This window comes from Lonchura striata, chromosome 1 (genome assembly GCF_050655825.1).
Source record: "Lonchura striata isolate lonStrDom1 chromosome 1, ASM5065582v1, whole genome shotgun sequence".
Classification (NCBI taxonomy): Eukaryota; Metazoa; Chordata; class Aves; order Passeriformes; family Estrildidae; genus Lonchura; species Lonchura striata.
The window spans coordinates 92,253,215-92,276,722 of NC_140703.1; the positions used below are offsets into that span (position 1 = coordinate 92,253,215).

At 44.1% G+C, this 23,508-nt stretch overlaps 2 protein-coding genes across 3 annotated transcripts in view; both read left to right on the forward strand.

Annotated features, from left to right (window-relative positions):
• The window catches only part of LOC146768767 (uncharacterized), a 127,866-nt gene extending 123,506 nt beyond the window's left edge, over window positions 1-4,360 (forward strand). The window contains exon 2 of the mRNA XM_085558364.1: window positions 298-4,360. Within this exon, the coding sequence (XP_085414490.1) occupies window positions 1,953-3,704 (1,752 nt within the window). The 5' untranslated portion in view covers window positions 298-1,952 and the 3' untranslated portion in view covers window positions 3,705-4,360. The remainder of the gene's footprint in view (window positions 1-297) is intronic.
• The window catches only part of SH3RF3 (SH3 domain containing ring finger 3), a 322,774-nt gene that overhangs the window by 124,090 nt on the left and 175,176 nt on the right, over window positions 1-23,508 (forward strand). The window lies entirely within an intron of this gene.

The window sequence follows — 23,508 nt, forward strand, 5'->3', positions numbered from 1 at the left end:
CAGTCCTGTTTCACATATGTCCAGCGCAAGTTACCAGAATTTGAAGACTATGAGCTTTGTGAATGATTTGTTTGTTCATATAGTGGACCCATACTGCCTCTTTTTAAGACAACTGATGCAAGTACAGAAGAATGAATGTCAGGGAAAGAAGAGGTGTGACAGCCTCCTTTCGCTACATGAAGTTAGAAAGTTGTAGTAGGGCTGAGGAGAGGTGGCACTTTGTTCTGTCACAGTTCCTGGGGCAGAAGGAGATGCCGCTCATTGGCTTTGTCGGTCACTGTCCTTTTGTCTCCATAGGTATTGTTTGGACCAGGAGCGTGTGTTTGAAGTGTTTTATCCAAGCATCATGCTTGACTGTGCTTCGGCTCTGTCACAGGGTGGTCTTGAAGCATACAGTTTTGGTACTTTTCAGAGGAAACTCAGTGGGAAGATGCAGTCCACCACACATCATGCCCCTGGCTGGTTATGGACATTTAGTGCATGGTTGTGGAGTGGAGACTTGTGTGAGGTAAAGCTCACGAAGCTCCTACAGCATGGTCCTTAGGTCCTCAGCACCTGCTCTTCCACTCTGACAATCCACTTCTGTGACTCCAAGCCATGTGCTGATGTAGGCAGACACTTTCAAAGTCTCCCCGTGAGCTTTTGGAGCATGCAACAGAGTTGGCTGAGTCTTGCTTTTCCATGGGGTAAAACTTAGTTCCTTCCAACTTCTTAAAGAGTCAGAGAATTATAAACCCAGGAATGGGGAAGTTGATCTGCATTTTTGAAAACCCTTTGGTTTATCCTGTTGAGTTTTTTTTTATGACCCAAATATATACATGTAACATTTGAGACTACGAAGTAGAATTGATGGGTGCATAGCCCTTGTCTGTTACTTTTCAAAAGCCTGAGCTATTTAATTCATCTTAAAATAAAAATAGAAGTAGTAAATTTTACACTAGCTGACAGAGACTATTTTTTTCTGTCCAAGTCAAGTCAAGAACATAAATGTTAATTGCATTCATGTATGTTTCCCTGTGTCCTGGGTTGTAAGATAAGCTTGTATTCCATTTGCCATCTGTCGAAGGCGAACCGGTTGGACAGGTTTTTTGTTATCTCTCTCAGAGACAATGGTTTGTGTATACACCTTTGACTGATTCAATGAAAGGCTGAAAAAATGTAACGCCGTGAGGGGTCCCACCCAGAGGGGGGAAGCAGCTCTCACTCTTCTTCGCGGGACTCCGAGAGAAGCAGCTCTCTCACTCTCTTCTTCGCGGGACTCCGAGAGAAGCAGCTCTCTCACTCTCTCTTCGCGGGATTCCGAGAGAAGCAGCTCTCCCTCTTCTTCGCGGGACTCCGAGAGAAGCAGCTCTCTCTCTCTGCGCGGGATTCCCAGAAAAGCAGCTCTCGCTCTCTCTCTCTTCGGCGGCACTCGCAGCGAAGCAGCCGGCGCGCGCAGAGGCGACGGCAGCGGAGCTCAGAGGCAACCCCGGCGCAGAGGAAGACCGGCCCCACTGCCACCAGATCTTCAGAGGAAAATTATACCCTTCTAAAGATCACCACTTCAGCTGCAACTCATCAACTATTGCAAGGGAAAGCAATTGTCCCAGCAAAACCTGATACTGGCATTCCTCAGGTTCTAGACTTTTTCTTTCACTAGTTTTGTTTGTACCGATTGCATTTTCCTTTTTAAATTGTTGTCTAGTTTTCTCCTAGTAAAGAATTGTTACTCCCACTCCCATATCTTTGCCTGAGAGCCTTTTAATTTAAAGATCCTCGTAATTCAGAGGGAGGGGGGTTTGCCGTTCTCCATTGCACAGGAGGCTTTGCCCTCTTTCACAGACTCCTGTCTTGTCTAACCAAGACAGAATTTGGCGCCCAACGTGGGGCCCGAGGGCATTGAGAGGGAAAAAGGATTAACAGTTCTTAAGTAATTTGGTTTTGTTGTGTGTAAAAACATCTTCAGCATCACCATGTGGTCTAGTTTACCTTGGTTTGGGTGGCATGTGATCGTAGCTATACTTTTCCCATTTGCAGACCCTTATCTAAAAATGAGTCCTATGACTAAGGCTACGGTGTCTGTTATCAAGTTTGGCTTCTGGGTTAATTGGGTGAGGAATTCATGGATCTTTAATTTCCTCTGGAAGGCAGGTACATGGATTCATAGCTATCACACGTTAACTGTATGTTTTTGGGGTTACTTTAATAACGGTACCTACTGCGAGGAAATAGCACCTGGGCAAACTTTCTCTCAACCTTTTAACCATCTTTTTGGGTCTGTTCCACCAGTTCTCAAAGGGTTAAGATCCTTTTTAAGTGCTAATGATACCATACAATGGGTGGTGTTGCTGATAGTCCTGTTATATTTAGCATTCAGAGATAAGGGAAGATTAACCTGGATAACTACCCTCACACCTACACCACAGACTCGAGATGCTGCTGCTCCAGAGCCTGACCCTGCCCCACAGCCCACCTCAGAAATGAACCACCCAGATTGGGTGAGGGTTCTGGTTAAGGAGATACGAGAGATGCTGAAGGAGTGCATTTCCCCAGCTGGTGAGAAACTGGCCCTTTGCCTTGAGGAGGGACAGTCTAATAGTACAGCTGTGGAACCCACTAATGTTACAACTGTCCAGGTTCCAGCTGAACCACAAGGGCAGTCACGGTCAGCAGCAGTGGCCCCGGTAGAAACAAGGAAGTCTAAGGTGAAAGCAGAGCACCCTGCAGATAGGGACAGGAATGGAGGAACCTCACAACCCACAGGGGAGCCAGAGATTGCTATCATCACCGAGTCCCTGACGTACGAAAGTCTTCGCAATCTGCATAAAGACATTGTGCGACGAGGGCGTGAGGCTTATGCTACCTGGCTACTCCGGGTTTGGGATCTTATGGGTACAGGCGTGCAGCTGGACGGTGGTGAGGCAAGGAACTTGGGACCCTTGACCCAGGACTCGGGTATAAATCAGGTTTTTGTAAGGGAACCAGGGTCCCTTTCTCTCTGGGAGCGGCTCTTAATGAGTGTCAGGGAGAGGTTTATCCACAGAGAGAGAATGCAAGAGCACCATCATAAAATGCGCTGGAAGACCCTCGAGGAAGGGATCCAACAGCTGAGAGAAGTGGCAGTATTGGAGGTACTCTTTGGGAGGGATGGACGACACAATAATGACCCTGACAAGGTCAGGTGTACGGGACAAATGCTGTGGAGTCTGGCAAATCTTGGGCCATCTCAATACGCCACCTTCATTGCAACGATCAATGCTGACACCCACCGGGAGACAATAGGTTCTGTTGCCAACAAACTTAGGAATTATGAGAGTATGATTAATGGCCCAATGCAGGCTCATATCTCAGCTGTGATTAAGGAGTTTAAAGAGGAGATGAGGGAGGAGATAAGGAAGGTTAATACAGCACCCGTGAGAGTCACAGGCCCCAGAATCAGCACCCAACAATCCCCAGCTAGAGAGAGAGGGTACACCCCAAGGGCTAATCTGTGGTTCTTCCTGCGTGACCATGGGGAAGACATGGGGAGGTGGGATGGGAAACCCACCTCTGTCCTGGCAGCACGGGTCCGTCAACTCAAGGAGGGAAACTCTAACCGGGGGAGTTCCACCAAAGTGAAAGTAGCCTCAACCTCCCGTGACCAAGCTTGTGGGTACGATCTGTCAGACCCCCTTGAAGGGACCTCTAGTATGTATGCCCAGGGAAGGAATGATAACCAGTGTTAGAGGGGCCCTGTCTCTAGCCAGGGAGAGGCACGGGAAAACCGGATCTTCTGGACAGTGTGGATCCGATGGCCTGGCACATCAGAGCCACAAAAATATGATGCTTTAGTTGATACTGGTGCACAGTGTACTCTGATACCATCGGGACATGTGGGGGCAGAGCCTGTTTCCATTGCTGGTGTGACAGGGGGATCACAACAATTGACTCTGGTGGAAGCTGAGGTGAGCCTGACTGGGAAGGAGTGGAAGAAACACCCTATAGTGACTGGCCCAGATGCTCCGTGTATCCTAGGCATAGACTTCCTCCGGAACGGATATTACAAAGACCCAAAGGGACTCAGGTGGGCTTTTGGAATAGCCGCTGTAGAGGCAGAAGACATTAAGCAATTGAACACCTTGCCTGGACTGTCAGAAAACCCCTCTGCAGTAGGACTCCTAAGGGTGGAAGAACAACGCGTGCCAATTGCGACCTCGACAGTGCACCGCCGGCAGTATCGGACGGATCGAGATGCCGTGATCCCCATCCACAAAATGATTCGGGAGCTGGAGAGCCAAGGGGTGGTCAGCAAAACCCACTCACCCTTCAACAGCCCCATCTGGCCTGTGCGCAAATCTGACAAAGAATGGAGATTGACTGTGGACTATCGTGGCTTAAATGAAGTGACTCCACCGCTGAGCGCTGCTGTACCGGATATGCTGGAACTCCAGTACGAGCTGGAGTCCAAGGCAGCAAAGTGGTATGCCACCATTGATATTGCTAATGCGTTTTTCTCCATTCCTCTGGCAGCAGAATGCAGGCCTCAGTTTGCTTTCACCTGGAGGGGCGTGCAGTACACCTGGAACCGACTGCCCCAGGGGTGGAAACACAGCCCCACCATCTGCCATGGACTGATCCAGGCTGCACTAGAAAAGGGTGAGGCTCCAGAACACCTGCAATACATTGATGACATCATTGTGTGGGGGAGCACAGCGGCAGAAGTGTTTGAGAAAGGTGAGAGGATCATCCAGATACTACTAGAAGCTGGCTTTGCCGTCAAGAAGAGCAAAGTCAAGGGACCTGCCCGAGAGATCCAGTTCCTGGGAGTGAAATGGCAAGATGGACGGCGCCAGATTCCCACTGAGGTCATCAACAAGATCACAGCTATGTCCCCACCAACCAGCAAAAAGGAAACACAAGCTTTCCTGGGTGCCATAGGTTTCTGGAGAATGCACATTCCTGAGTATAGCCAGATTGTGAGCCCTCTTTATCTGGTTACCCGAAAGAAGAATGATTTCCACTGGGGCCCTGAGCAGCAACAAGCCTTCACCCAGATCAAGCAGGAGATCGCTCATGCTGTAGCCCTTGGCCCAGTCAGAACGGGACCAGAGGTCAAGAATGTGCTCTACTCTGCAGCCGGGAACCATGGGTTGTCTTGGAGCCTTTGGCAGAAAGTGCCTGGGGAGACTCGAGGCCGACCACTGGGATTCTGGAGCCGAAGTTACAGAGGGTCTGAAGCCAACTACACTCCCACAGAGAAGGAAATCTTGGCTGCCTTTGAAGGAGTTCAAGCAGCCTCGGAAGTAATTGGCACAGAAACACAACTCCTCCTGGCACCCCGACTACCGGTGCTGGGGTGGATGTTTAAAGGAAAGGTTCCTACTACCCACCATGCCACTGACGCCACATGGAGCAAATGGATTGCCCTCATCACTCAACGCGCCCGTATTGGAAACCTGAATCGCCCTGGGATTTTGGAGATAATTACGAACTGGCCAGAAGGTGAAAACTTTGGTCTCACTGATGATGAGGAGCAGGTACAAGTGGCAAGGGCTGAAGAAGCTCCACCATACAACCAACTACCAGCAGAGGAGACCTGCTACGCTCTTTTCACTGACGGTTCCTGTCGCATCGTAGGGATGAACCGGAAGTGGAAAGCAGCCGTATGGAGCCCCACACGCCAAGTTGCACAAGCTACCGAAGGAGAAGGTGGATCGAGCCAACTCGCTGAACTCAAGGCCGTTCAGCTGGCTCTGGACATTGCTGAAAGGGAGAAGTGGCCAAAGCTCTACCTTTATACTGATTCATGGATGGTAGCCAATGCTCTGTGGGGCTGGCTGGGAAGGTGGAGAAAGGCCAACTGGCAACGTAGAGGAAAGCCAATCTGGGCTGCTGATATATGGAAAGACATTGCCTCTCGGGTGGAAAAGCTGACGGTGAAAGTCCGTCATGTAGATGCCCATGTCCCCAAAAGTCGGGCTAATGAGGAGCACCGGAACAACGAGCAGGTAGATCAGGCAGCAAAAATAGAGGTGTCAAAGATAGACTTAGATTGGCACCATAAGGGGGAGTTGTTCCTGGCTCGATGGGCTCATGATGCCTCAGGTCATCAGGGCAGAGATGCCACCTACAAGTGGGCACGAGACCGAGGGGTGGATCTAACCATGGACAGTGTTTCCCAGGTTATCCATGACTGTGAGACGTGTGCTGCCATCAAACAGGCCAAGAGGGTGAAGCCCCTATGGTATGGTGGGCGGTGGTCCAAGTACAAGTATGGGGAGGCCTGGCAGATTGACTACATCACACTGCCCCAGACACGCCAAGGCAAGCGCTACGTGCTGACCATGGTAGAAGCCACCACTGGATGGCTGGAGACTTTCCCTGTACCTCATGCCACTGCCCGGAACACCATCTTAGGCTTGGAAAAACAAGTCCTGTGGAGACACGGCACCCCTGAGAGAATTGAGTCTGACAACGGCACCCATTTCAAGAACAGCCTTATCAACACCTGGGCCAGAGAACATGGTATCGAATGGATATATCATATTCCCTATCATGCTCCAGCTGCCGGCAAAGTTGAACGGTGCAACGGACTCCTTAAGACTACCCTGAAGGCACTCGGTGGGGGAACATTTAGAAACTGGGAAATTAACCTGGCAAAAGCAACCTGGATGGTCAACACCCGGGGGTCTGTCAATCGAGCTGGCCCTGCTCAGTCAGAACCCTTACACGCAGTAGATGGAGATAAGGTCCCTGTAGTACATATGAAAAGTATTTTAGGGAAAACTGTTTGGATTAATCCCACCTCAGGCAAAGACCAACCCATTCGTGGGATTGTCTTTGCTCAAGGACCTGGTTACACTTGGTGGGTAATGCAGGAAGATGGGGAGACCCGCTGTGTACCACAGGGAAACTTAGTCTTAAGAGAGAACTGGGTGTAAGATTTCATGGTGTGCAGATGGAAATAGAATAAGGGGTGGATAATGTCCTGGGTTGTAAGATAAGCTTGTATTCCATTTGCCATCTGTCGAAGGCGAACCGGTTGGACAGGTTTTTTGTTATCTCTCTCAGAGACAATGGTTTGTGTATACACCTTTGACTGATTCAATGAAAGGCTGAAAAAATGTAACGCCGTGAGGGGTCCCACCCAGAGGGGGGAAGCAGCTCTCACTCTTCTTCGCGGGACTCCGAGAGAAGCAGCTCTCTCACTCTCTTCTTCGCGGGACTCCGAGAGAAGCAGCTCTCTCACTCTCTCTTCGCGGGATTCCGAGAGAAGCAGCTCTCCCTCTTCTTCGCGGGACTCCGAGAGAAGCAGCTCTCTCTCTCTGCGCGGGATTCCCAGAAAAGCAGCTCTCGCTCTCTCTCTCTTCGGCGGCACTCGCAGCGAAGCAGCCGGCGCGCGCAGAGGCGACGGCAGCGGAGCTCAGAGGCAACCCCGGCGCAGAGGAAGACCGGCCCCACTGCCACCAGATCTTCAGAGGAAAATTATACCCTTCTAAAGATCACCACTTCAGCTGCAACTCATCAACTATTGCAAGGGAAAGCAATTGTCCCAGCAAAACCTGATACTGGCATTCCTCAGGTTCTAGACTTTTTCTTTCACTAGTTTTGTTTGTACCGATTGCATTTTCCTTTTTAAATTGTTGTCTAGTTTTCTCCTAGTAAAGAATTGTTACTCCCACTCCCATATCTTTGCCTGAGAGCCTTTTAATTTAAAGATCCTCGTAATTCAGAGGGAGGGGGGTTTGCCGTTCTCCATTGCACAGGAGGCTTTGCCCTCTTTCACAGACTCCTGTCTTGTCTAACCAAGACACCCTGCTATGACGTTAAATGAGGGTGGAATAGGAAGAACTTCTCTGGCAGAAAGAGAATTTTCAGCCTGTGATTAACATAAATAAGGAATTCAAATCTGGGTGGCTCCCAAGTGAACCAATTAAAGCATCACAGAGCCCTAGATCACCCTGTCTTTCAGACTTCCAAATGGAAATGCGTATAAAACCACAGTTGGTTGTATGGGTTAAGGCACAGCTTTTAGGAGAGGACTGAACAAGAGAGATTGGCTTTTTTGTCCAGCTGAAGAGCTAATTCTTGTCACCCTCACAATGAGCTTTGCCTCACTTCCTCAGTAAAGCTCCCTTCAAATGCCTTGGCCTCCTTCCATGAGTGAGGACAGTCGAGTCAACCCTGCTGTTATGAGTAGATCACCAGCAAGTCCTCTTTGCCAGGGGATGCCCATCACTCTGAAAGTGTCTTTACTGTTTTGATTTTCCCTACCTCTCCCTAACTTTTGTGATACACTTCAAAACTTACGTTGGAAATCCATCCTGTCCAAAAGAGTGGCTTTCTAAACCAAGTCTCATTCAGCATGGAAAATTGAGTGTACACTCAAAGAAGTATTTTAAATTCAGCTGTGATGGAAAGGGATCATTGTGAAGGCCATCATCTTAAGAAGATTTTAAACCTCAAACTGGTTGAAAATATGTTGTAAATGTTTCCTTAAAGTGGAGAGATCTACTTCAGTGTGAGTGAAAACAACACTTAAAACCCTTGAGTCAGATTTCAAAATTAGGAGAAATGTGTTTGCTATATCCCCAAATTAATGCTGTGTAGAAGTAAGAAGTAACTTTGAAACTGAAACAGAGCCAAGGCTGGCTTTGGAGTAATTTTATTCCAAAGCTAGCTATAGGCCTTCCAGTTACTGAAAAACAAATGTGGCATGCTTACCACCTTTATGTGATGGGGAAAGTGACCACCAGGAGGAATCCTGGAAAATTTTCTAAAGCTGGAAGCACTCAAAGATGTGGAAATAATTACTGAAGTTAAAAAAGAAAAAAGAAAGCTTGGAAAACTCTCAAGGAATTAACACAATCTTTCTCAAAACTACAGCAACAAGCAAAAGAACCAAGAATGAAGAAAATTTGGATCCTACATATCCAGAGACAGCCAAAGCCCTCAAAGCACATTGGCTGCCCTGAAAGCATATTTATTCAGCTTTCAGCAGATGATTAGCAGAAATGAGACTTAACAGGGCAAAGATCCTCTATGTAGGATCTGCCAGAAGAGTTTGGAATTTGAATTAAACTGAAATAAAAGGAACTATGCTTGGTTTAGTATGTCATTGAACCATTAAAAGGTTCGTGCTTTGAGATATGTTGAAATTTTTCAGATTTTGCATCTGAAAAACATTTGCTATTCTTTTAGCATGACTCATAAGAACAAGTCAGATGGATAAAGAGGAGTTGATTTCATATTAGTGTGTTGTTTTTGTGCGGAAGTGTATTCAGTAATTAAATTTTTGGAATGGATACAATAACTCCATACCTTTTTTGTTTTAGGCTTGTACTGTTATCTTCAGAAAAACAAGATTACTTTATTCCCTGGGAAAATGTCTCTACTATAATCTTAAACTGGTACAAATATTTCTAGGAAAGGAACAAGACTTTAGTTTCTTTTTACTTGACTGCAGAGTGCTCCTTTGTTCAGCTGTTTGTATTTTTTGTGCTGCATTTGAGATTTTTTTCATGCTGCTGCTCGTGGGATGTGTTGTACCTATGGCAGTGCAGGGTGGGCAGTTCTGGGGAGCACCTGCTCCACCAAAGCAGAAGCCAGCCTGTTGTCCTCCTTGGGATGCTCCTACTCTCTCAGCTTGCATGTAGTGATGGCAAAGATAAGCCAGCAAATCTCCATAGAGAAGTAGCAGTTAAAAGTACTTATTGATGGCTGCTTTATTTATAAGTGCCTTCAATGCTTCAGGTTAAATATTAAAATTAATTTTAGGAGAGGGAAAATTTTAAATTTTAAAATTTTAGGAGATGGAATTTTAAAATTCTTTACATTCAAAATTTAAAGAATTTTAGTGAGAGTATTGCTTGCTGTAGTCATCTTAACTATTTTTCAGACAGTTCTACTTAATTTGGGGTCTCTAAAGTGGTTAATTTGGTTTTGTGATGTTCTCCACTCTGTACACATACCAAATTCTTAAATTGTTCCAACTTGTACCTCATAGCTCTTCTTTTTTCTCACTGCTGCTGGTCTTGTGTTTAGGGGAAGTGGTGATGTGCTCTACAGAAAGTGCAGCACTGGTGCCAATGTTGTTAAGAAGCTCCACAGCCTCGCCATGGACAATTCCAAACAAAAAATGACAGTGCCTGTCCTCAGTGCTTCCCAGAAAGGGCTTTGGCCATGTTCACAAGTGAGCCTTCATGCTTGAATTTCTTGTAAGCAGTTCCAGCAAACTGCTTTCTTTTTAGAAAAAGGATGTGCGGCTCTGAAGTTGTCAGTTTTATCATCCTGACAGAGCCAGCTACCTCGCAGATATCAGTAATGTGAAGTAGAAATGAGAAGACCAAGGTAAACAAATACAAAGGAGCAAAGAAATGTGTTTTCTATCTGGAAATGTAGAGTCTGCTATGGATAATACAGCCAGGAAAGGTCTGTCGCAAGATTCATAGTCCCTGGGCATATTTCATTCATGTGAGTGGTGCTTACACAGCAGATAATTTGAGCTGGTTTTACCTTCACAGCGTTGACAGAGAAATATTTTCATCCACTAAAAGAGGTCTTAAACAATAGCCTGATCACATTTCGTGCACAGGGTGATCTGCTCAGGGGTCTGTGGGGTTTCTCGAGTTTCTTGCTGCCATATGTATTTGTTATCACAGCAGACGACAGAGTCTCTAATGTAATAGGTACATGCCTCCATTCCATCTACAGACACATTTTTGAATTTGTACATTTTTCCTTTCCATCATCCTGGTAGTAAAATAACCACAGATGAATAATAATACAGGGCATTTAGTATGTGGAAGCAGAAGGTGGGTAACATTTCTTCACGGGGTACAAAATCTTGTTTTACTTTCAAGGAAATGCAGAGCCCAGCCTGATAATTTTAGACCATTCTTACAGCATGAAGAGGCTTCCTGGAAAGCACCACTAACAGGAGGTGTTGATCTGTAAACCACAGGCCTTGCCCTCAGTGTTCTCTCTGTGAAGTGCTGAAGCCCTGGTATCAAGTGCTCCTTACATCCACCACATTGTTTCTCACTGCTGTTGTACTTAAAGTATTCCTTTAATAAAACAAAACAACACACCCATACACACACCCCAAATTAATAAAAAACAAAAAAAAATTGCCCAAAACAAACAAAAAACCACCACCACAATATAGTTCAATCAAGGGGGAAAAATATAGCTAAGCTTTAAATTCATATTACTTGAAAAACAGATTACAGAAGTGCCCCAGTTATGATTATCATCTGTCTCATAATGTGCTTTCTTTTGGAACTATTCTAAACCTCTTCCCACATAAGGGCTCTCTTCCCCATCCTCCTCTTTTTCCATTTAATTTAATAAATCATCAGAGCAAATGTGCCATGTAAATTGAAATATGCAGGAGAGTCATATAGGATGAGAAATGATGGGGATTATCACAAGAGAAGGAAATTCTGTAAGTAAATACTGGCCTCTCTCATGTTGACCGTTTTTGGTGTGTTTTGAAAAATCAGATTGTGCTTTTTTCTTTCAGTAAAGAGAATCTCTTGGACTGAAAATGAAAATTGTTTACTTCATGGGATGAGACTTATTAGCACTTATAAATAGTAAACAGCAATATTTATCTCCCAGTATTTTCTTGATTATAGCATAAGATGAGTAGCTGGGGTTTTTAACTATTTCTGTTAACCAAATGAATTTTTACAATTAATGCATGCACTGCGATGTAATTTATTTTTCAGCAAAATTTGCCTTCTCCTTATTAGACAGGAAAATAACTTGCTGGTGTTTCACCACTAAAGCAGACAAGCTTTATCTACTCATATCCCTGAGGATGTGAGTTAAAACCTTCTTGATTTGTAAAACTACGTTTTTATTTTTAAAATTACACTTACAAAACCAAATTTGATTAGAGAGGGAATTTGACACTGGGTTTTGCCTGTGCCTGTGGAGAAGAAATGGCCAATGGACATACCTGTCATGACCTGCAATGGATTTTCCTCTTCACCAGAGCAGGAGCAGAAGGCTGCACTAGTCTCCAAGAGCTTGGTCTTTTATGGAAGTTGAAAACCTATGAGACATGGCACTAGCTGGGAGGAGGTTAGCATTTATATGAGGAATAGTTTGCACTATCAATCTCGTCATTTATTAATATTTTCAGATATGTCTGAGCAAAACGCACACTGTGCTAATCAGTTTCTAAATGGATAAGGAGGCATGGGGGCTTGGCATGTGGTCAGATCACATCATCTTAGCAAGCAATTGCCCTTCCTCAAGATGTCAAATTGTGCCTTAATCCCATGACTGGGTGGGCTGGGAGCTGGCAGGGAGGACCAGGGAGGCTTCACCAACCCAATTAACTCTTCAGCATCAGCCCCTGGTCCAGTCCTGTAGCTGTACCTCAAGGAGCCAAAAGCAGCAGATTTTCTGAAGCAAGTCAGAAAGCTGATGTCCAACCAGTTATGAAAGGTGAAGCAAAATAGTCCTTCTTCCTTGGGCAACAATTTAGGGAAACAGTCGGGGACTAAAAGGACCTGTCCTCTGTGCATCTCCCTTTTTAAATAAAACTTGGGCTCAATGGCACACCCATGGTATAAACAAAAGATGGTGGTAAAGATTTATAACTGATTTTTACAAACATTATTAAAAAATTATTGCTAGATACTGTGTACACAGAACATTGAAAAGGAAATCTATTTTTATTAAAGTTTGGAATTTGAAAGTGGGAGATGCTGCCAATAATTTTTCTAAAGTCTGATTTATAAATGAAGTGCTAATGAATAATTCCACAAATGGAACTACATGGAGTAAACCAATGAGGCAGATTTTCACTGCTGCTGGTACAAGAATAAATCTGAGTGAGTAAATCTGCTGTGTATTGCCAATTTTTATCATAGTTTGATGTGGAAATATAATTTTGTGCAGTATTTAAAGAATGTAAAAACTCAGTACACGAGGGCCAAGTGCTCTCTCGGTTGTAGGAGCATCTTTGGCAGTGTCAGTCCTCCAGGCAGAGTCTCACAGGTCATGCAGTGGTCTACACTCTGCTGCTGGAGAGCCTTACTAGCATTCAGTATTAGCAGGGCATAGCAAAATTTGATCTGAATTCCCTTTCCCAGCACTATGGAAGAGCTGTTGTTGTACAACTGCCTCTCCCTCTGTCTTTGCTCCTGGAGAAGGTGGGAGCTGCCTGGCCTTGAAGGTAGCAGGTATAGGCAGTGCTGGCTGCCACAAAGGAGCCAGGGCTGGAGGGCAGCACCTTTCTGACACACAGAGGGGCCAGAGTATCTCCTCTTAATGCCAATTAGAGCTACAGTGTTTGCTGAGGGAGGGGTTTATTGCCATTGCTTAGGTTGTTAGTTTAATGAGGTTAGACAAGATCTAATGAAAGAAGACAAGTACCTAATGAGTTTGTAATTGTTACACTGCTCTGCTCTGGGATTTTCTGGGGTTGTGACATGGCATGCTCTAATAGCCTGTTCCCTGTCACACTGTCCCATTCCCACAGGTGCCTGACTGAAAGCTGTCATATCGTCAGCACTGGTATTTCCCCTTGTACTGAACTGGCAACGGGTTATCAATCCGATTTAACTGGGAGTCCTACACATACATGATCAAATGTTGGAATTCTTTCATAAACCCTGAGCTGTGCAGCCAGTGATTCATTCCTGACAAATGGGTCAGCACAGCCCCACTACCCAGTTTACACAACTCAGCTGCCTCCCAGGGCTGCTTAGCCAGGGAAGGGGCAGCAGCAGAGTGACAGCTGCCCATCACACAGATAACAGTGGGAAAAACTCAATGGAAACCTGTACAGCTAATGATGGCAGAAATCCTGACTGGGAGGGGTAGGCAAAGTTCTGCAGCTGAGATGGGGGATTGGTCAGGAAGTCCAAAAAACAGAAAATGCCTCCTGCATAACTGAGCATTGGCCACCACATTGTGGAGGATGAGAACAATCACTTGCTCATCTTCAGCATCTCCAATGCACTTTTCAAATCATCTTCCAGACTTGGCTTCCTGAGACATTTAAAAAAGAGGGAAGATGAAGCTGTAACTATAGAGACTGGTAATAATTTGGTAGCTTTCACAAATCTAGAGCAGATTACCCCAAGCTGCTGCATTTTTAGGGAGTTTTGTCTCAAAGGCACTTCTGGTTTATGACTAGATGATGACAGAATCACAGAATCATTCAGATTGGTAAAGACCTCTAAGATCATCAAGTCCAACCATCCTCGTAGCTCATGTTCACCACTACCATGTTCATGTAGTTCATGATCACTACCATGCTTACCACTAAGCCATATTCCCCAGTGCTGTATCCATATACTTTTGAACACTTTCAGGTGTGGTGTTTCCCTGGGCAATTAATTCTAATATTTGACCACCCTTTCAGTGAAGATATTTTTCCTAATATCTAATCTAAACCTCCCTTGGCACAACTTGAGGCCATTTCCTGTCATTCTGAAGGAATTCACAATAAATTAAAACTAAATGCAGAGGGGAGTTTTAATATCATTATGCATTTATTTTTTCAGGAAGAACAAATCATTACTGTGTTGGGCCAACCAAAGATATAATTCTTTTGAACCTTTTTTAAAAGAGACTGGGGAACTGATAGGTGCCCCATGTGCTTAGAATCCCCTTGGGGAACTGCATTAAAATAGACAAGACATTGCAAGCAGGTAGAGTATTTTCTGCTATGCCAAGGGGTCATGACAGCTTAATTAATTAGAGTTTCTCATTTCTCAAACACAGAGTGTCCAGCTGTCTCATGCCCTCCCCTCTGCAGATGTCATTTGTGTCATGTACTCAGAATTTATGTCAACATTTGCCATCTCAGTGAGTGCCTCCATCCTCTAGCCATGCAATAGGCCATTGTTATTTGCTGCCTCATATTTCCAGTCACTCCTATTAGCACTATTAACACTAGAGCAGGGGGAGATTTTGTTGCATAAACACCTTGTGCTGACCTTCCTTGGAGAATTTCTCCATAAAGGAAAGACTCTTACAGATGTCACACTACTGTAAGGATGTATGTTGAGGAAGTGGGGAAAAGGATGTGAATCATCTAGGCATTCACACTGTACAAAATCTTTTATTTTTCTTCCTTTCAATGTGCAGTCCTTTATCTTTTTTCCTTAATGGTATTTCTGCTGGAATACTTTTTGCAGAACAGAAGACTGGAACTCTTCAAAGCTGCAGTGCCAAGTGTCTCCTCTCCCTCCTATTTCAAAATAAATCATTCTCCTGGTGGTAATGAGCAATACAGAAAAATGCAGGCAGTGAGGATTTTGCCAGGGAGAGAGATTTGTAGTGCTGTGCTTTGGCTTCTATGCAAAGTTCTATTTAATGACACTGCCACAGAAGGAGTATTATATTATCTGTCCCACTGCTCAAGCCTTCAGTCTCGGCATTGTATAAGCACACTACTTTTTTACATTTATAGGCAGCAAGCGATTCCAGAGAAATTCCTGTTCCAGCTACACAACTCAACAGACCACAACTGTGTCATTACCTCACCCTGCCAGGGCAAGTCCTGCTTCTGCAGCTGCAGAGGGTCTCTGCCAGCTGCCCTGGGAGGCTCCAGCTGCCCTTCCCGGGAGCCTGCACAGCCCACAGAGTGAGGGAGCTGTTCCTCCCTCTCGCAGCAAACCCAGCATCATGGGGGCAGCAGCAGGGCTACAGGCACTCTTCAGCATCTCTGGAAACCCTACAGGGAAGAGGAGTCATGGGGACATGGCTGGTCCTTGGCTCTCACTGAGTTCAGGGGAAACTGGACCCATTAACCTGTCACTACTGATGCAGTGAGACAACCTGCACCCAAAGCAGTATCCTGATCCCTAATGTTTGGTGTGTTTTCCTGCTATTTTTTTTTAATTTTGGAGGGAAAGTTAGGGGATTGCTTTTTCTGTTGGATTAACCAGGTTATTTTGACATTCAAGCACTCTATAAGCAGGTTTTTACCTTGGAAATCTGTAGCTTAGAAGAGCTAAGCTGTTGTTTGAACAAAATTAATTTTACTGTCAGAACAAAATATTTCTGAAGATTTCTGTTTCTCACAAATTGCTTGACAATGCCAGCTTTCATTTGGGTGGACTATGCTGAACTAGTAATTTTCATAAATAATCTCTAAAGCCCCATCTAGTTAGAAGAACGCCATGCCTGTCCCACCAGTATGCCTTGGCCTCATTCTGAGGGACAGATGAGACCATTTAACTGCATTCCCAGCAGTTTCGCCCTGGTAAGATAACCAAGCTGTGCTGGGCTGGACTTCCATGGTGCAGAAGCACATCTGCTGGGAGCACAAGGAGAGCACATCAGCTGTGTCCCCCTCTTGGCACAGCCATTCATTCACAAAGATACAAAGATCAGTGTAAACCTGGGCTGAACTGCAGCCAGGAGTGGGGATGGAAGTGCCCCTATCCTGTTACCAAGTTCCTGAGCTGCTTAATCCCTCCAGCTGAAAGCTGACCTGCAGCAGATGCTGTCTCAGCAGCTTCCAGGAGTCAGAGATGTCCAGGCATGATATATTCAACATATAGGGCCACTTTCTCTGCTGCTGTTAGTAGCCCCAGCTCTAGTGACACAACCAGCATTATACTGAATCTTGCCATAAATATGATCAGGCCCTAATTATCTGAATTTGCCATGGCTCGTGTTTCATGTGACACAGAGGCAGATTTTTGAGTCAAGAGGCCCTTTGTTAACACATTCCTGCATTTCTCAGTATCTGATGTGCCAAAAGTAAAGTGGCTCTTGACAATTATTTCGCTGAGCTGGCTTTTCAGCAATGGCTTAACCTTGATTTACAGTACTGTCAGTTGATCACAAGGCCCATCTACCTGGGACTTTCAGGGCACTGTTATTTTTGGAGACAATTGCCAGCTCTGTTCTTGGTCAAGTGTCTGTGGTTGACACTGTAGTGACTAACATGCTTATTCTGGGGACACTTGCCTGAGGCTGTGACAGGACTGAAGGATTCTTTCAGTGATGCCTTATTCACAGTGCCCAGGAGAAGATACTGGCCTCACAGCCTCCCCATCTCAGATGAATATTCACATTTCTCCCCTCATTATAATTCTGGGCTTTTTAGCAGGAGATGAGTGCACCTCAATGCTCTAATAAATGAAGATACTATCCTTAGGTGGCAGGGGGGAGGACAGCTTTACATATGAGGAAAGTGGTGTTTATATTAATGGTCTTCCAATTACCAAAAGCAATTGTAGTTGTCCTTGATTTTTGCAATTCTTCATTTGGGGTTAAAGGTGCTTCGTTTTCCCAGCAGGAGACCTGGAAAATGTGGCTTGCTTTGGCATTTCAGCAGCACTTTCTGGCACATGTGGGATTTATGGCTGGTTTGATGAAGTTAAAGCTGGCACAGCTTTTCTGCAGGTGGAACATTTGAGCAGACAGGTTTATACAACTATGAAGAAGTGCATCAGACTGGAGCAGAACTTGATTTAGAGGAAATCTGGGGAAGGTGGAGTGTTATGAGAGAAGAGAGAAAAATAAATATAAAATAAATTCAAGCACTAGATTATATGCCATCCTCTCTTTGCTGCTTGCTCACACTTTGGGAGTCTCTGGCATCCCCTAAATAGAAGGCAAGCACTCTAAATCAAAGCAAATGTTTTATCTGTCGTTTCTGACACGACTCAATGTTTTCTTGGGTGGGCTGGCAAATCAGGTGGGCTGTAACCATCTTTCTCACCCACAGTGCTGTACTGAGGTTCCTGTTAGTGTGGTGGCTGCCCCTGTTTCAGAGGCACTGCCAGAAGGGGGGGGTGGCGTGGGGAGCCCGATATTCTTATCAGCATGAGATGAAACATCACTCCCACATACACCTTCCATGATAGCTCAGATGTTGTCACTGTCCAGACCTTCCCTGGAAGCTGGAAGCGTGCCATTGCATTATTTCCAGAGTAAATGAGAGCTCTTTAATTGTTGGCTGCTTGTCCCAAGGCATGGTGAACATAAGCTGACTGGTGTTTGTTTATGAGTAACATCACACTCTACCATGGCTTCTCTTCAATGAAGTTTTATTCATAAGCTTTCTTGGTTGTGGCCGGGAGAGTTTTCTGGTTTTCTGTGATTCATAGCAAGTGAACTTTATCTTTTTATTCATAGAATTCCCAAATGATCACACAGAAATGCCTCATTCCTGCCACTATCCCCCCCAAGAGGTTTGTGTGCCAAAAAAAGACTTGGAATTGGCTGACAAGTAATTTCCTGATTCACAGCCATTGCAGATTTACTCAGCTACCAGTCACCCTCACAATGAGAGTTGTTCCTGGTGGAATGGCAGCAGAGTTATTTCTTTTGTGGTTTTTTTTTTAATTATTATTCCTCTGTTCTACAGGTTTAAACCTGCCAGGTGCTGAACCTTAATTCCTGGAAAAGCTATCAATGAATTCTGACTTTTGTCATACAACTGGGTGATGAAGTGACGTCTGTATTTCCTATTTTCTGGAAGTGTTAACCCCTTTTGAACCTTAATCTGTAGCAGATGGCTATGGCCCATGAATCAGGTTTATTTCTACTGGAGTATGTCAAGGAAAGGATCCAGATTGCTTTCTATCCCTTACCTAAATGTTGTAGACACCTCAGTCCAGAAAATAATGAACACCTTTTGTCCTTAAGTATCTAGATCTCCTGATACACCTCAGTGTTTTCACCCCAAAGTTTCCAAGATCCATAGATGCAGGAGCACACAACCAATCCTGCCTGCTTGGGCTCTGGAGACAAGGCAAAGTCTGCTTTACAATTCCCAAATCCTGGGATGCACACTGTGTTCAGAGCTTACAGATCTATTAGACAGTGGCCAAGGGGAAGGAGATTACTAGACTTGTTAAAAATATCATAGCAATTATATACCCACCTACAGGTATCATCCATGAAAGACCCAATCTCTCAATGTGTTTGTGCCACGAGACTAGAGAACATCTACAGAATCTTGCCTGTGCCTCCTGTTGAATCTGAGAAACAGTCAGCTAGATTAGGGTCAAAAGAAGATGAGCTGGAAGTAGCCTTAGGAAAAGTGACTATTTTTGCCAAATCCACCTGTTGCAAAAAAATTTCAAGCCTGAAATTTTTAGCCAGTGTGACATAGCAATTTTACTGGTATTTGGCAGTGGGCAACATATTTTTTAAATGGAGTTTTGTGAACATACAAGTTTCAACTGTCATTTTGTTTAAATGAGACTTTGTAAACATTGTGTTTGCAGAGAAAGCCCTAGCAATGCCAACCCTGCAGAGTTTCATGTCAACAGGTAAGCAAAAGTTACTACTATGTAATTATTTTTATGTCCCTTTTTTCCCCCAGCCTTAATTGTGTTTTATTATTTCTTGGGTACAACAAGTGCCGAAAAAGTATGCATAACTGATTAAAGTAGCCTGGAATTATGTGCTGAGTTTGAGAGGAGGGACATAGGTTGTGTTTCTTTGTGTATCTGCAGGTTCAGACAGCACCTGCATGGCTGTGCATGGGCTGTGTCAGTTCAGACAGTGGAATGGACAGGCTGAAAAACCTGCACGGTTCTCCTGAGCTCCAGCAGAACTGCACAAAGGAGGGGCTTGGTGCAGTGATGTGCGGGAGGCTGCGTTGTGTCAGTCATTTGAGCAATTGGCCCCTGGTCTTATCCTTAGCACATACTTAACACATCTTGCCAAATTTATGCGGTTGCTTAGTAATGTGAACAAATATCCCCTGGAGATTCAATAACCAAACTCATTATCACTTGTCATGCAGGCCAGGAACTGAATCCAGATCTCCAGGAGTGAATGACTGGTGTGTTAACCTAGTCTCCTACTGCTAAAATAGCAGAATGAATATGTGCAAAGTCAGCTCCACACAGTGGGTAAAAATATGCCCATGGTAGAAACACAGAGATGTCTATTAAAAATGATTCTCATTATGTAGATTTCATTATCTGAAATAAGTAGGGGGGAATTTAGTGTTTGTTAATATTCTGAAGAGAGGCATAAATGAAGAGTGAATTTTTTTTTAATTATTTACTTTAAATTTTTACAAACTAAGCAATAGCTGTTCTGGTTAAGTGTTGCAAAGGAAGAGGTTGTTGCATGTGCCATCTTTTGCAGCTCAAGAGGCCACTAAACCCCTTTGGAAACAAGAACTTCATCCAGAGTCACTTGTGGATGCAGTTAGGTGGGTCTACAACACTCACCTCAGCTATGTGCAGAAGCCCCTGACCTTGCTCCACACAGGTGGCTTTGCAAGAATGTGGCCACACTATCAGGGCTCATCAGAATGTTGCTGACACTTCCCCAGGATCCACGCTCATATCCCAGTCAGAAATCCTGCTACAGGGACATACCTGCTCATCTAGGAGTAGATCACACTGCATTGTGCACACTATAAATCCATGATCTGAAATTTTTGCAAGTACTCTACCTCTCTTCAGCAAGTTCCTTCTGGTTCATCAGGAAAATGCAGCAAGTCAGCCAGTTTGCTTAACAATGATTTTTGGCAGTGAATCCAATATTTGTAGATCTGCATACTGAATACATATGCTCTTGGCTATAAAGATACCACATTTTTTCACTCATAAGCAATCCCAGCTGCATATATGGTTTTTGGACGTTAAAAAAAAATTATTCTGGAGTAAATTTTAGGCCAGCTGCTCAGTGTACAAATGCAAATTAGTTTAATTCATGCGGATAATGTATGCACATCAGACATTGAGGGTGTATGTGCACTCATAATGATGGAAGTTCAGAGGAGATGCAGGCTGATAATTTGCCTGAACAAGGTTGATACTGGCAAACGTGGAAGGGAAAAATCTTAAACTTTAGTTGTCCTTTCATGTAGTATCTACACAAAGGTAAAATGGGCGTGATCTCTCTTAAGGAGCATTTTCTGTCACTTCTGTTGGACATTGTTAGTGTAGATAAATTATTTTCTAGAGTACGGAATCTTTCCACAAGCATCAGCACTTTTCAGCTTCCACTGAAATAACCCTGTAGGACAGCAAGTTTGCAAAGTTCTGTGCAATTTTTTGTGTTAAAATAGCCAACAATTGTTATAATAGAGACCAAATTGAGGGGATGACAGCTTCACAGTAGAATGTTTTGGAACTGGGTTTGATTTTTCCCCACATTTTGTTCTATGGAGAAATTTGTGTCTTTGAACTATTGAACACATAATTTCTCATTTCCTACCTGTGTGAGAAGACATTGATCTAGTAGCTACAGGATCATACTGGCTGAACAGTCCTTCTATAAATCTGAGGATTTTTAGTTATCAGGCTCTTGCAGGAGAAATGGCATGTTTAGTGCTCTAGAAGTATGAATCACTAGGTATGTGCTACACTGATATGCCCAAAGGGCTTTCAAAGCTACTGTCACACTGCATCATGCTTACATTGCCTTCATCTCATGCTGCAGAACTTTTGCAGGCTGTGTGAAAAAGCTTAATTGGGGTTGGCATTCTTGCAAGGATTTGGGTGTTGTCCATATCCGGAGCCAGGACACAAGTCAGGGTGCACTGGGGCACAGAGCCATACCAAGTGTCTGCCCAGGCCTGCATCATTCTTTACATCTGTGGGCAGAAATAAGTTTTCTCTTCCACTCAGCTAACAAGGTACATTGGTGATAAGTTTTTCAATTCTTCTTGGTACTTACCATTTCGGGTGACCCAGCACTCTGACCAAAATTTGCTTCTTTATGAGGAGCAGGACATTGACATTGCTTCTGCTATGTCCTGCTGTCTTCATTTACCATGTGAAAGTTGCAGGTTCTGGTCATTCCTGCTTGGTGTTTAGTTCACAAGAGGGATTTGAAGGTGCTTTGCTGCCTGTGATGAAATGCAGCATGTAGAAAAAAATGGCAGAGAACCTGAGAAATAAATCTATTACAACATTTGTTTTTGATTGCAGAGCACTAGACTCAGAGACCATGTGGGAGTCCAGCAGTCTCAAAGGGGTCTCTGTCCATTATTTCTTGACTTTTCTCATATTTGCTCAGATTCTGGATTTACTCACACTTGTTTTGTTACAGCCTGCACTGCTAGGCAATTACAGCTGAGTTATTGTTGTGCTGTAATGGACTTATAAGTAATTTTTGAGCACAGATATAATCTTTCAAGTTCTAAATCCATAGAAACATTCAAATGAGGATATGGACGATTCCTTAGTTGAGTTTCTGCAGGCAGGGGGATAAGGTGGTGAAAAGAAAGCACCGCATGATATGAAAATTAAATTTCTATCCTTTGAAATAGCACGGTAATTCCCATCTGCCCAAGTAAAAGATCCAGACTGCCCAAGTAAAAGATTCTCAGACTTGGAGCTATCACTTATTATCATACTAAAAATGTGTGTTTAGGGTAGCAATGAGCCTATGGAGCCCATCTGGGGGCTGCTCCTCTAAAAGGAGGTTCAGGTTCCCTTCTGAGCCCTCCCATTAGATGTGAAGTCCCATTGCACTCCTTGTGTAGCAGCACATTGTCCTCATCTCACTGCTGGAGGAGGCAGCTCAGGGAGCTAAATCCAGGCACACTAACCAGCAAGGATTTGCCTGAAGATGGGCTCATATATCATAAAATTTCACCCTTGGCCACTTCTTTCTCAAAGTATATCTTCTAGGTCCCCCTGCTGAGAGAGTCCAGGGAGTTGCAGCTTTCTCCAGCAGTTCTGAGAGAGCAATCACTGCTGTTCCACAGAACGCACTTGCAGACCCTTGGTCTTCAGATGTGCTGAGGTCATATGACACACATAACCATGGATAGCTTTTTGAAGGCAGTATGATGCAATAATTAGGCATAATGAGCAGAGAAACATAGCTGAAATGGTTTTGATTGAAATACAAGATGTAGTCTTTTTCAGAGTATCTTTGTATTTTTTCCAAGCAACACTGAACTCCATACTTCACCTGTGTTTTGCAGATGTCTTGCTTCCATACCAGAGTGACTGTCCTGAAATAGGGACCTAATCCCAGTGAGAAGAGTTAGGGCAGGCTGGGAGCCTGGGGTGCTAGCTGAAGGTGAGGTGAGGTAAAGCTAGTGTGCTGATTTAGTTTCTAGTGAAGTGTTGAGGATTGTATGTCTTACTTCTGTCCCTCTCAGGGGCCAAAGTCTCTTCTTCCTTTTGTGAGATATACCCTAATCCTTTCCCAAAGTTGTGTCTAAAACTTGTCTTTGAAAAGCAAAATACTTTTCAGTTTTATAACACAGACAGAGAAGAAGCCTGTTTCATACAATATTCCTGTGATTGTAGCATTAACCCAAAGTAGAGGCACAGGGGTTCAATTCTATTTTGAAGGGATTTGAAACCATACAGAGATGAACAAGTAATAAAAATTTTTCTTTGTTGTTATTTTTCTTTGTTGTTAAGTTTGTTAAGTCTTTTTTCTATTGCTAATATGCAGTATGTTTAATTGAAAATCATTTCCTTATCAGTAGAGAAAACTATTTCAGTAAAAGCAGTTTATTTCACCAAGTTAGACAGTTACCTTCTTAAACCTGAAAAAGAAATGCCCAGACATCCTATTATTATTGGTTTGAATTATTTATAACCTGTAGGATTTTGCAAGGCATTGGAAAAG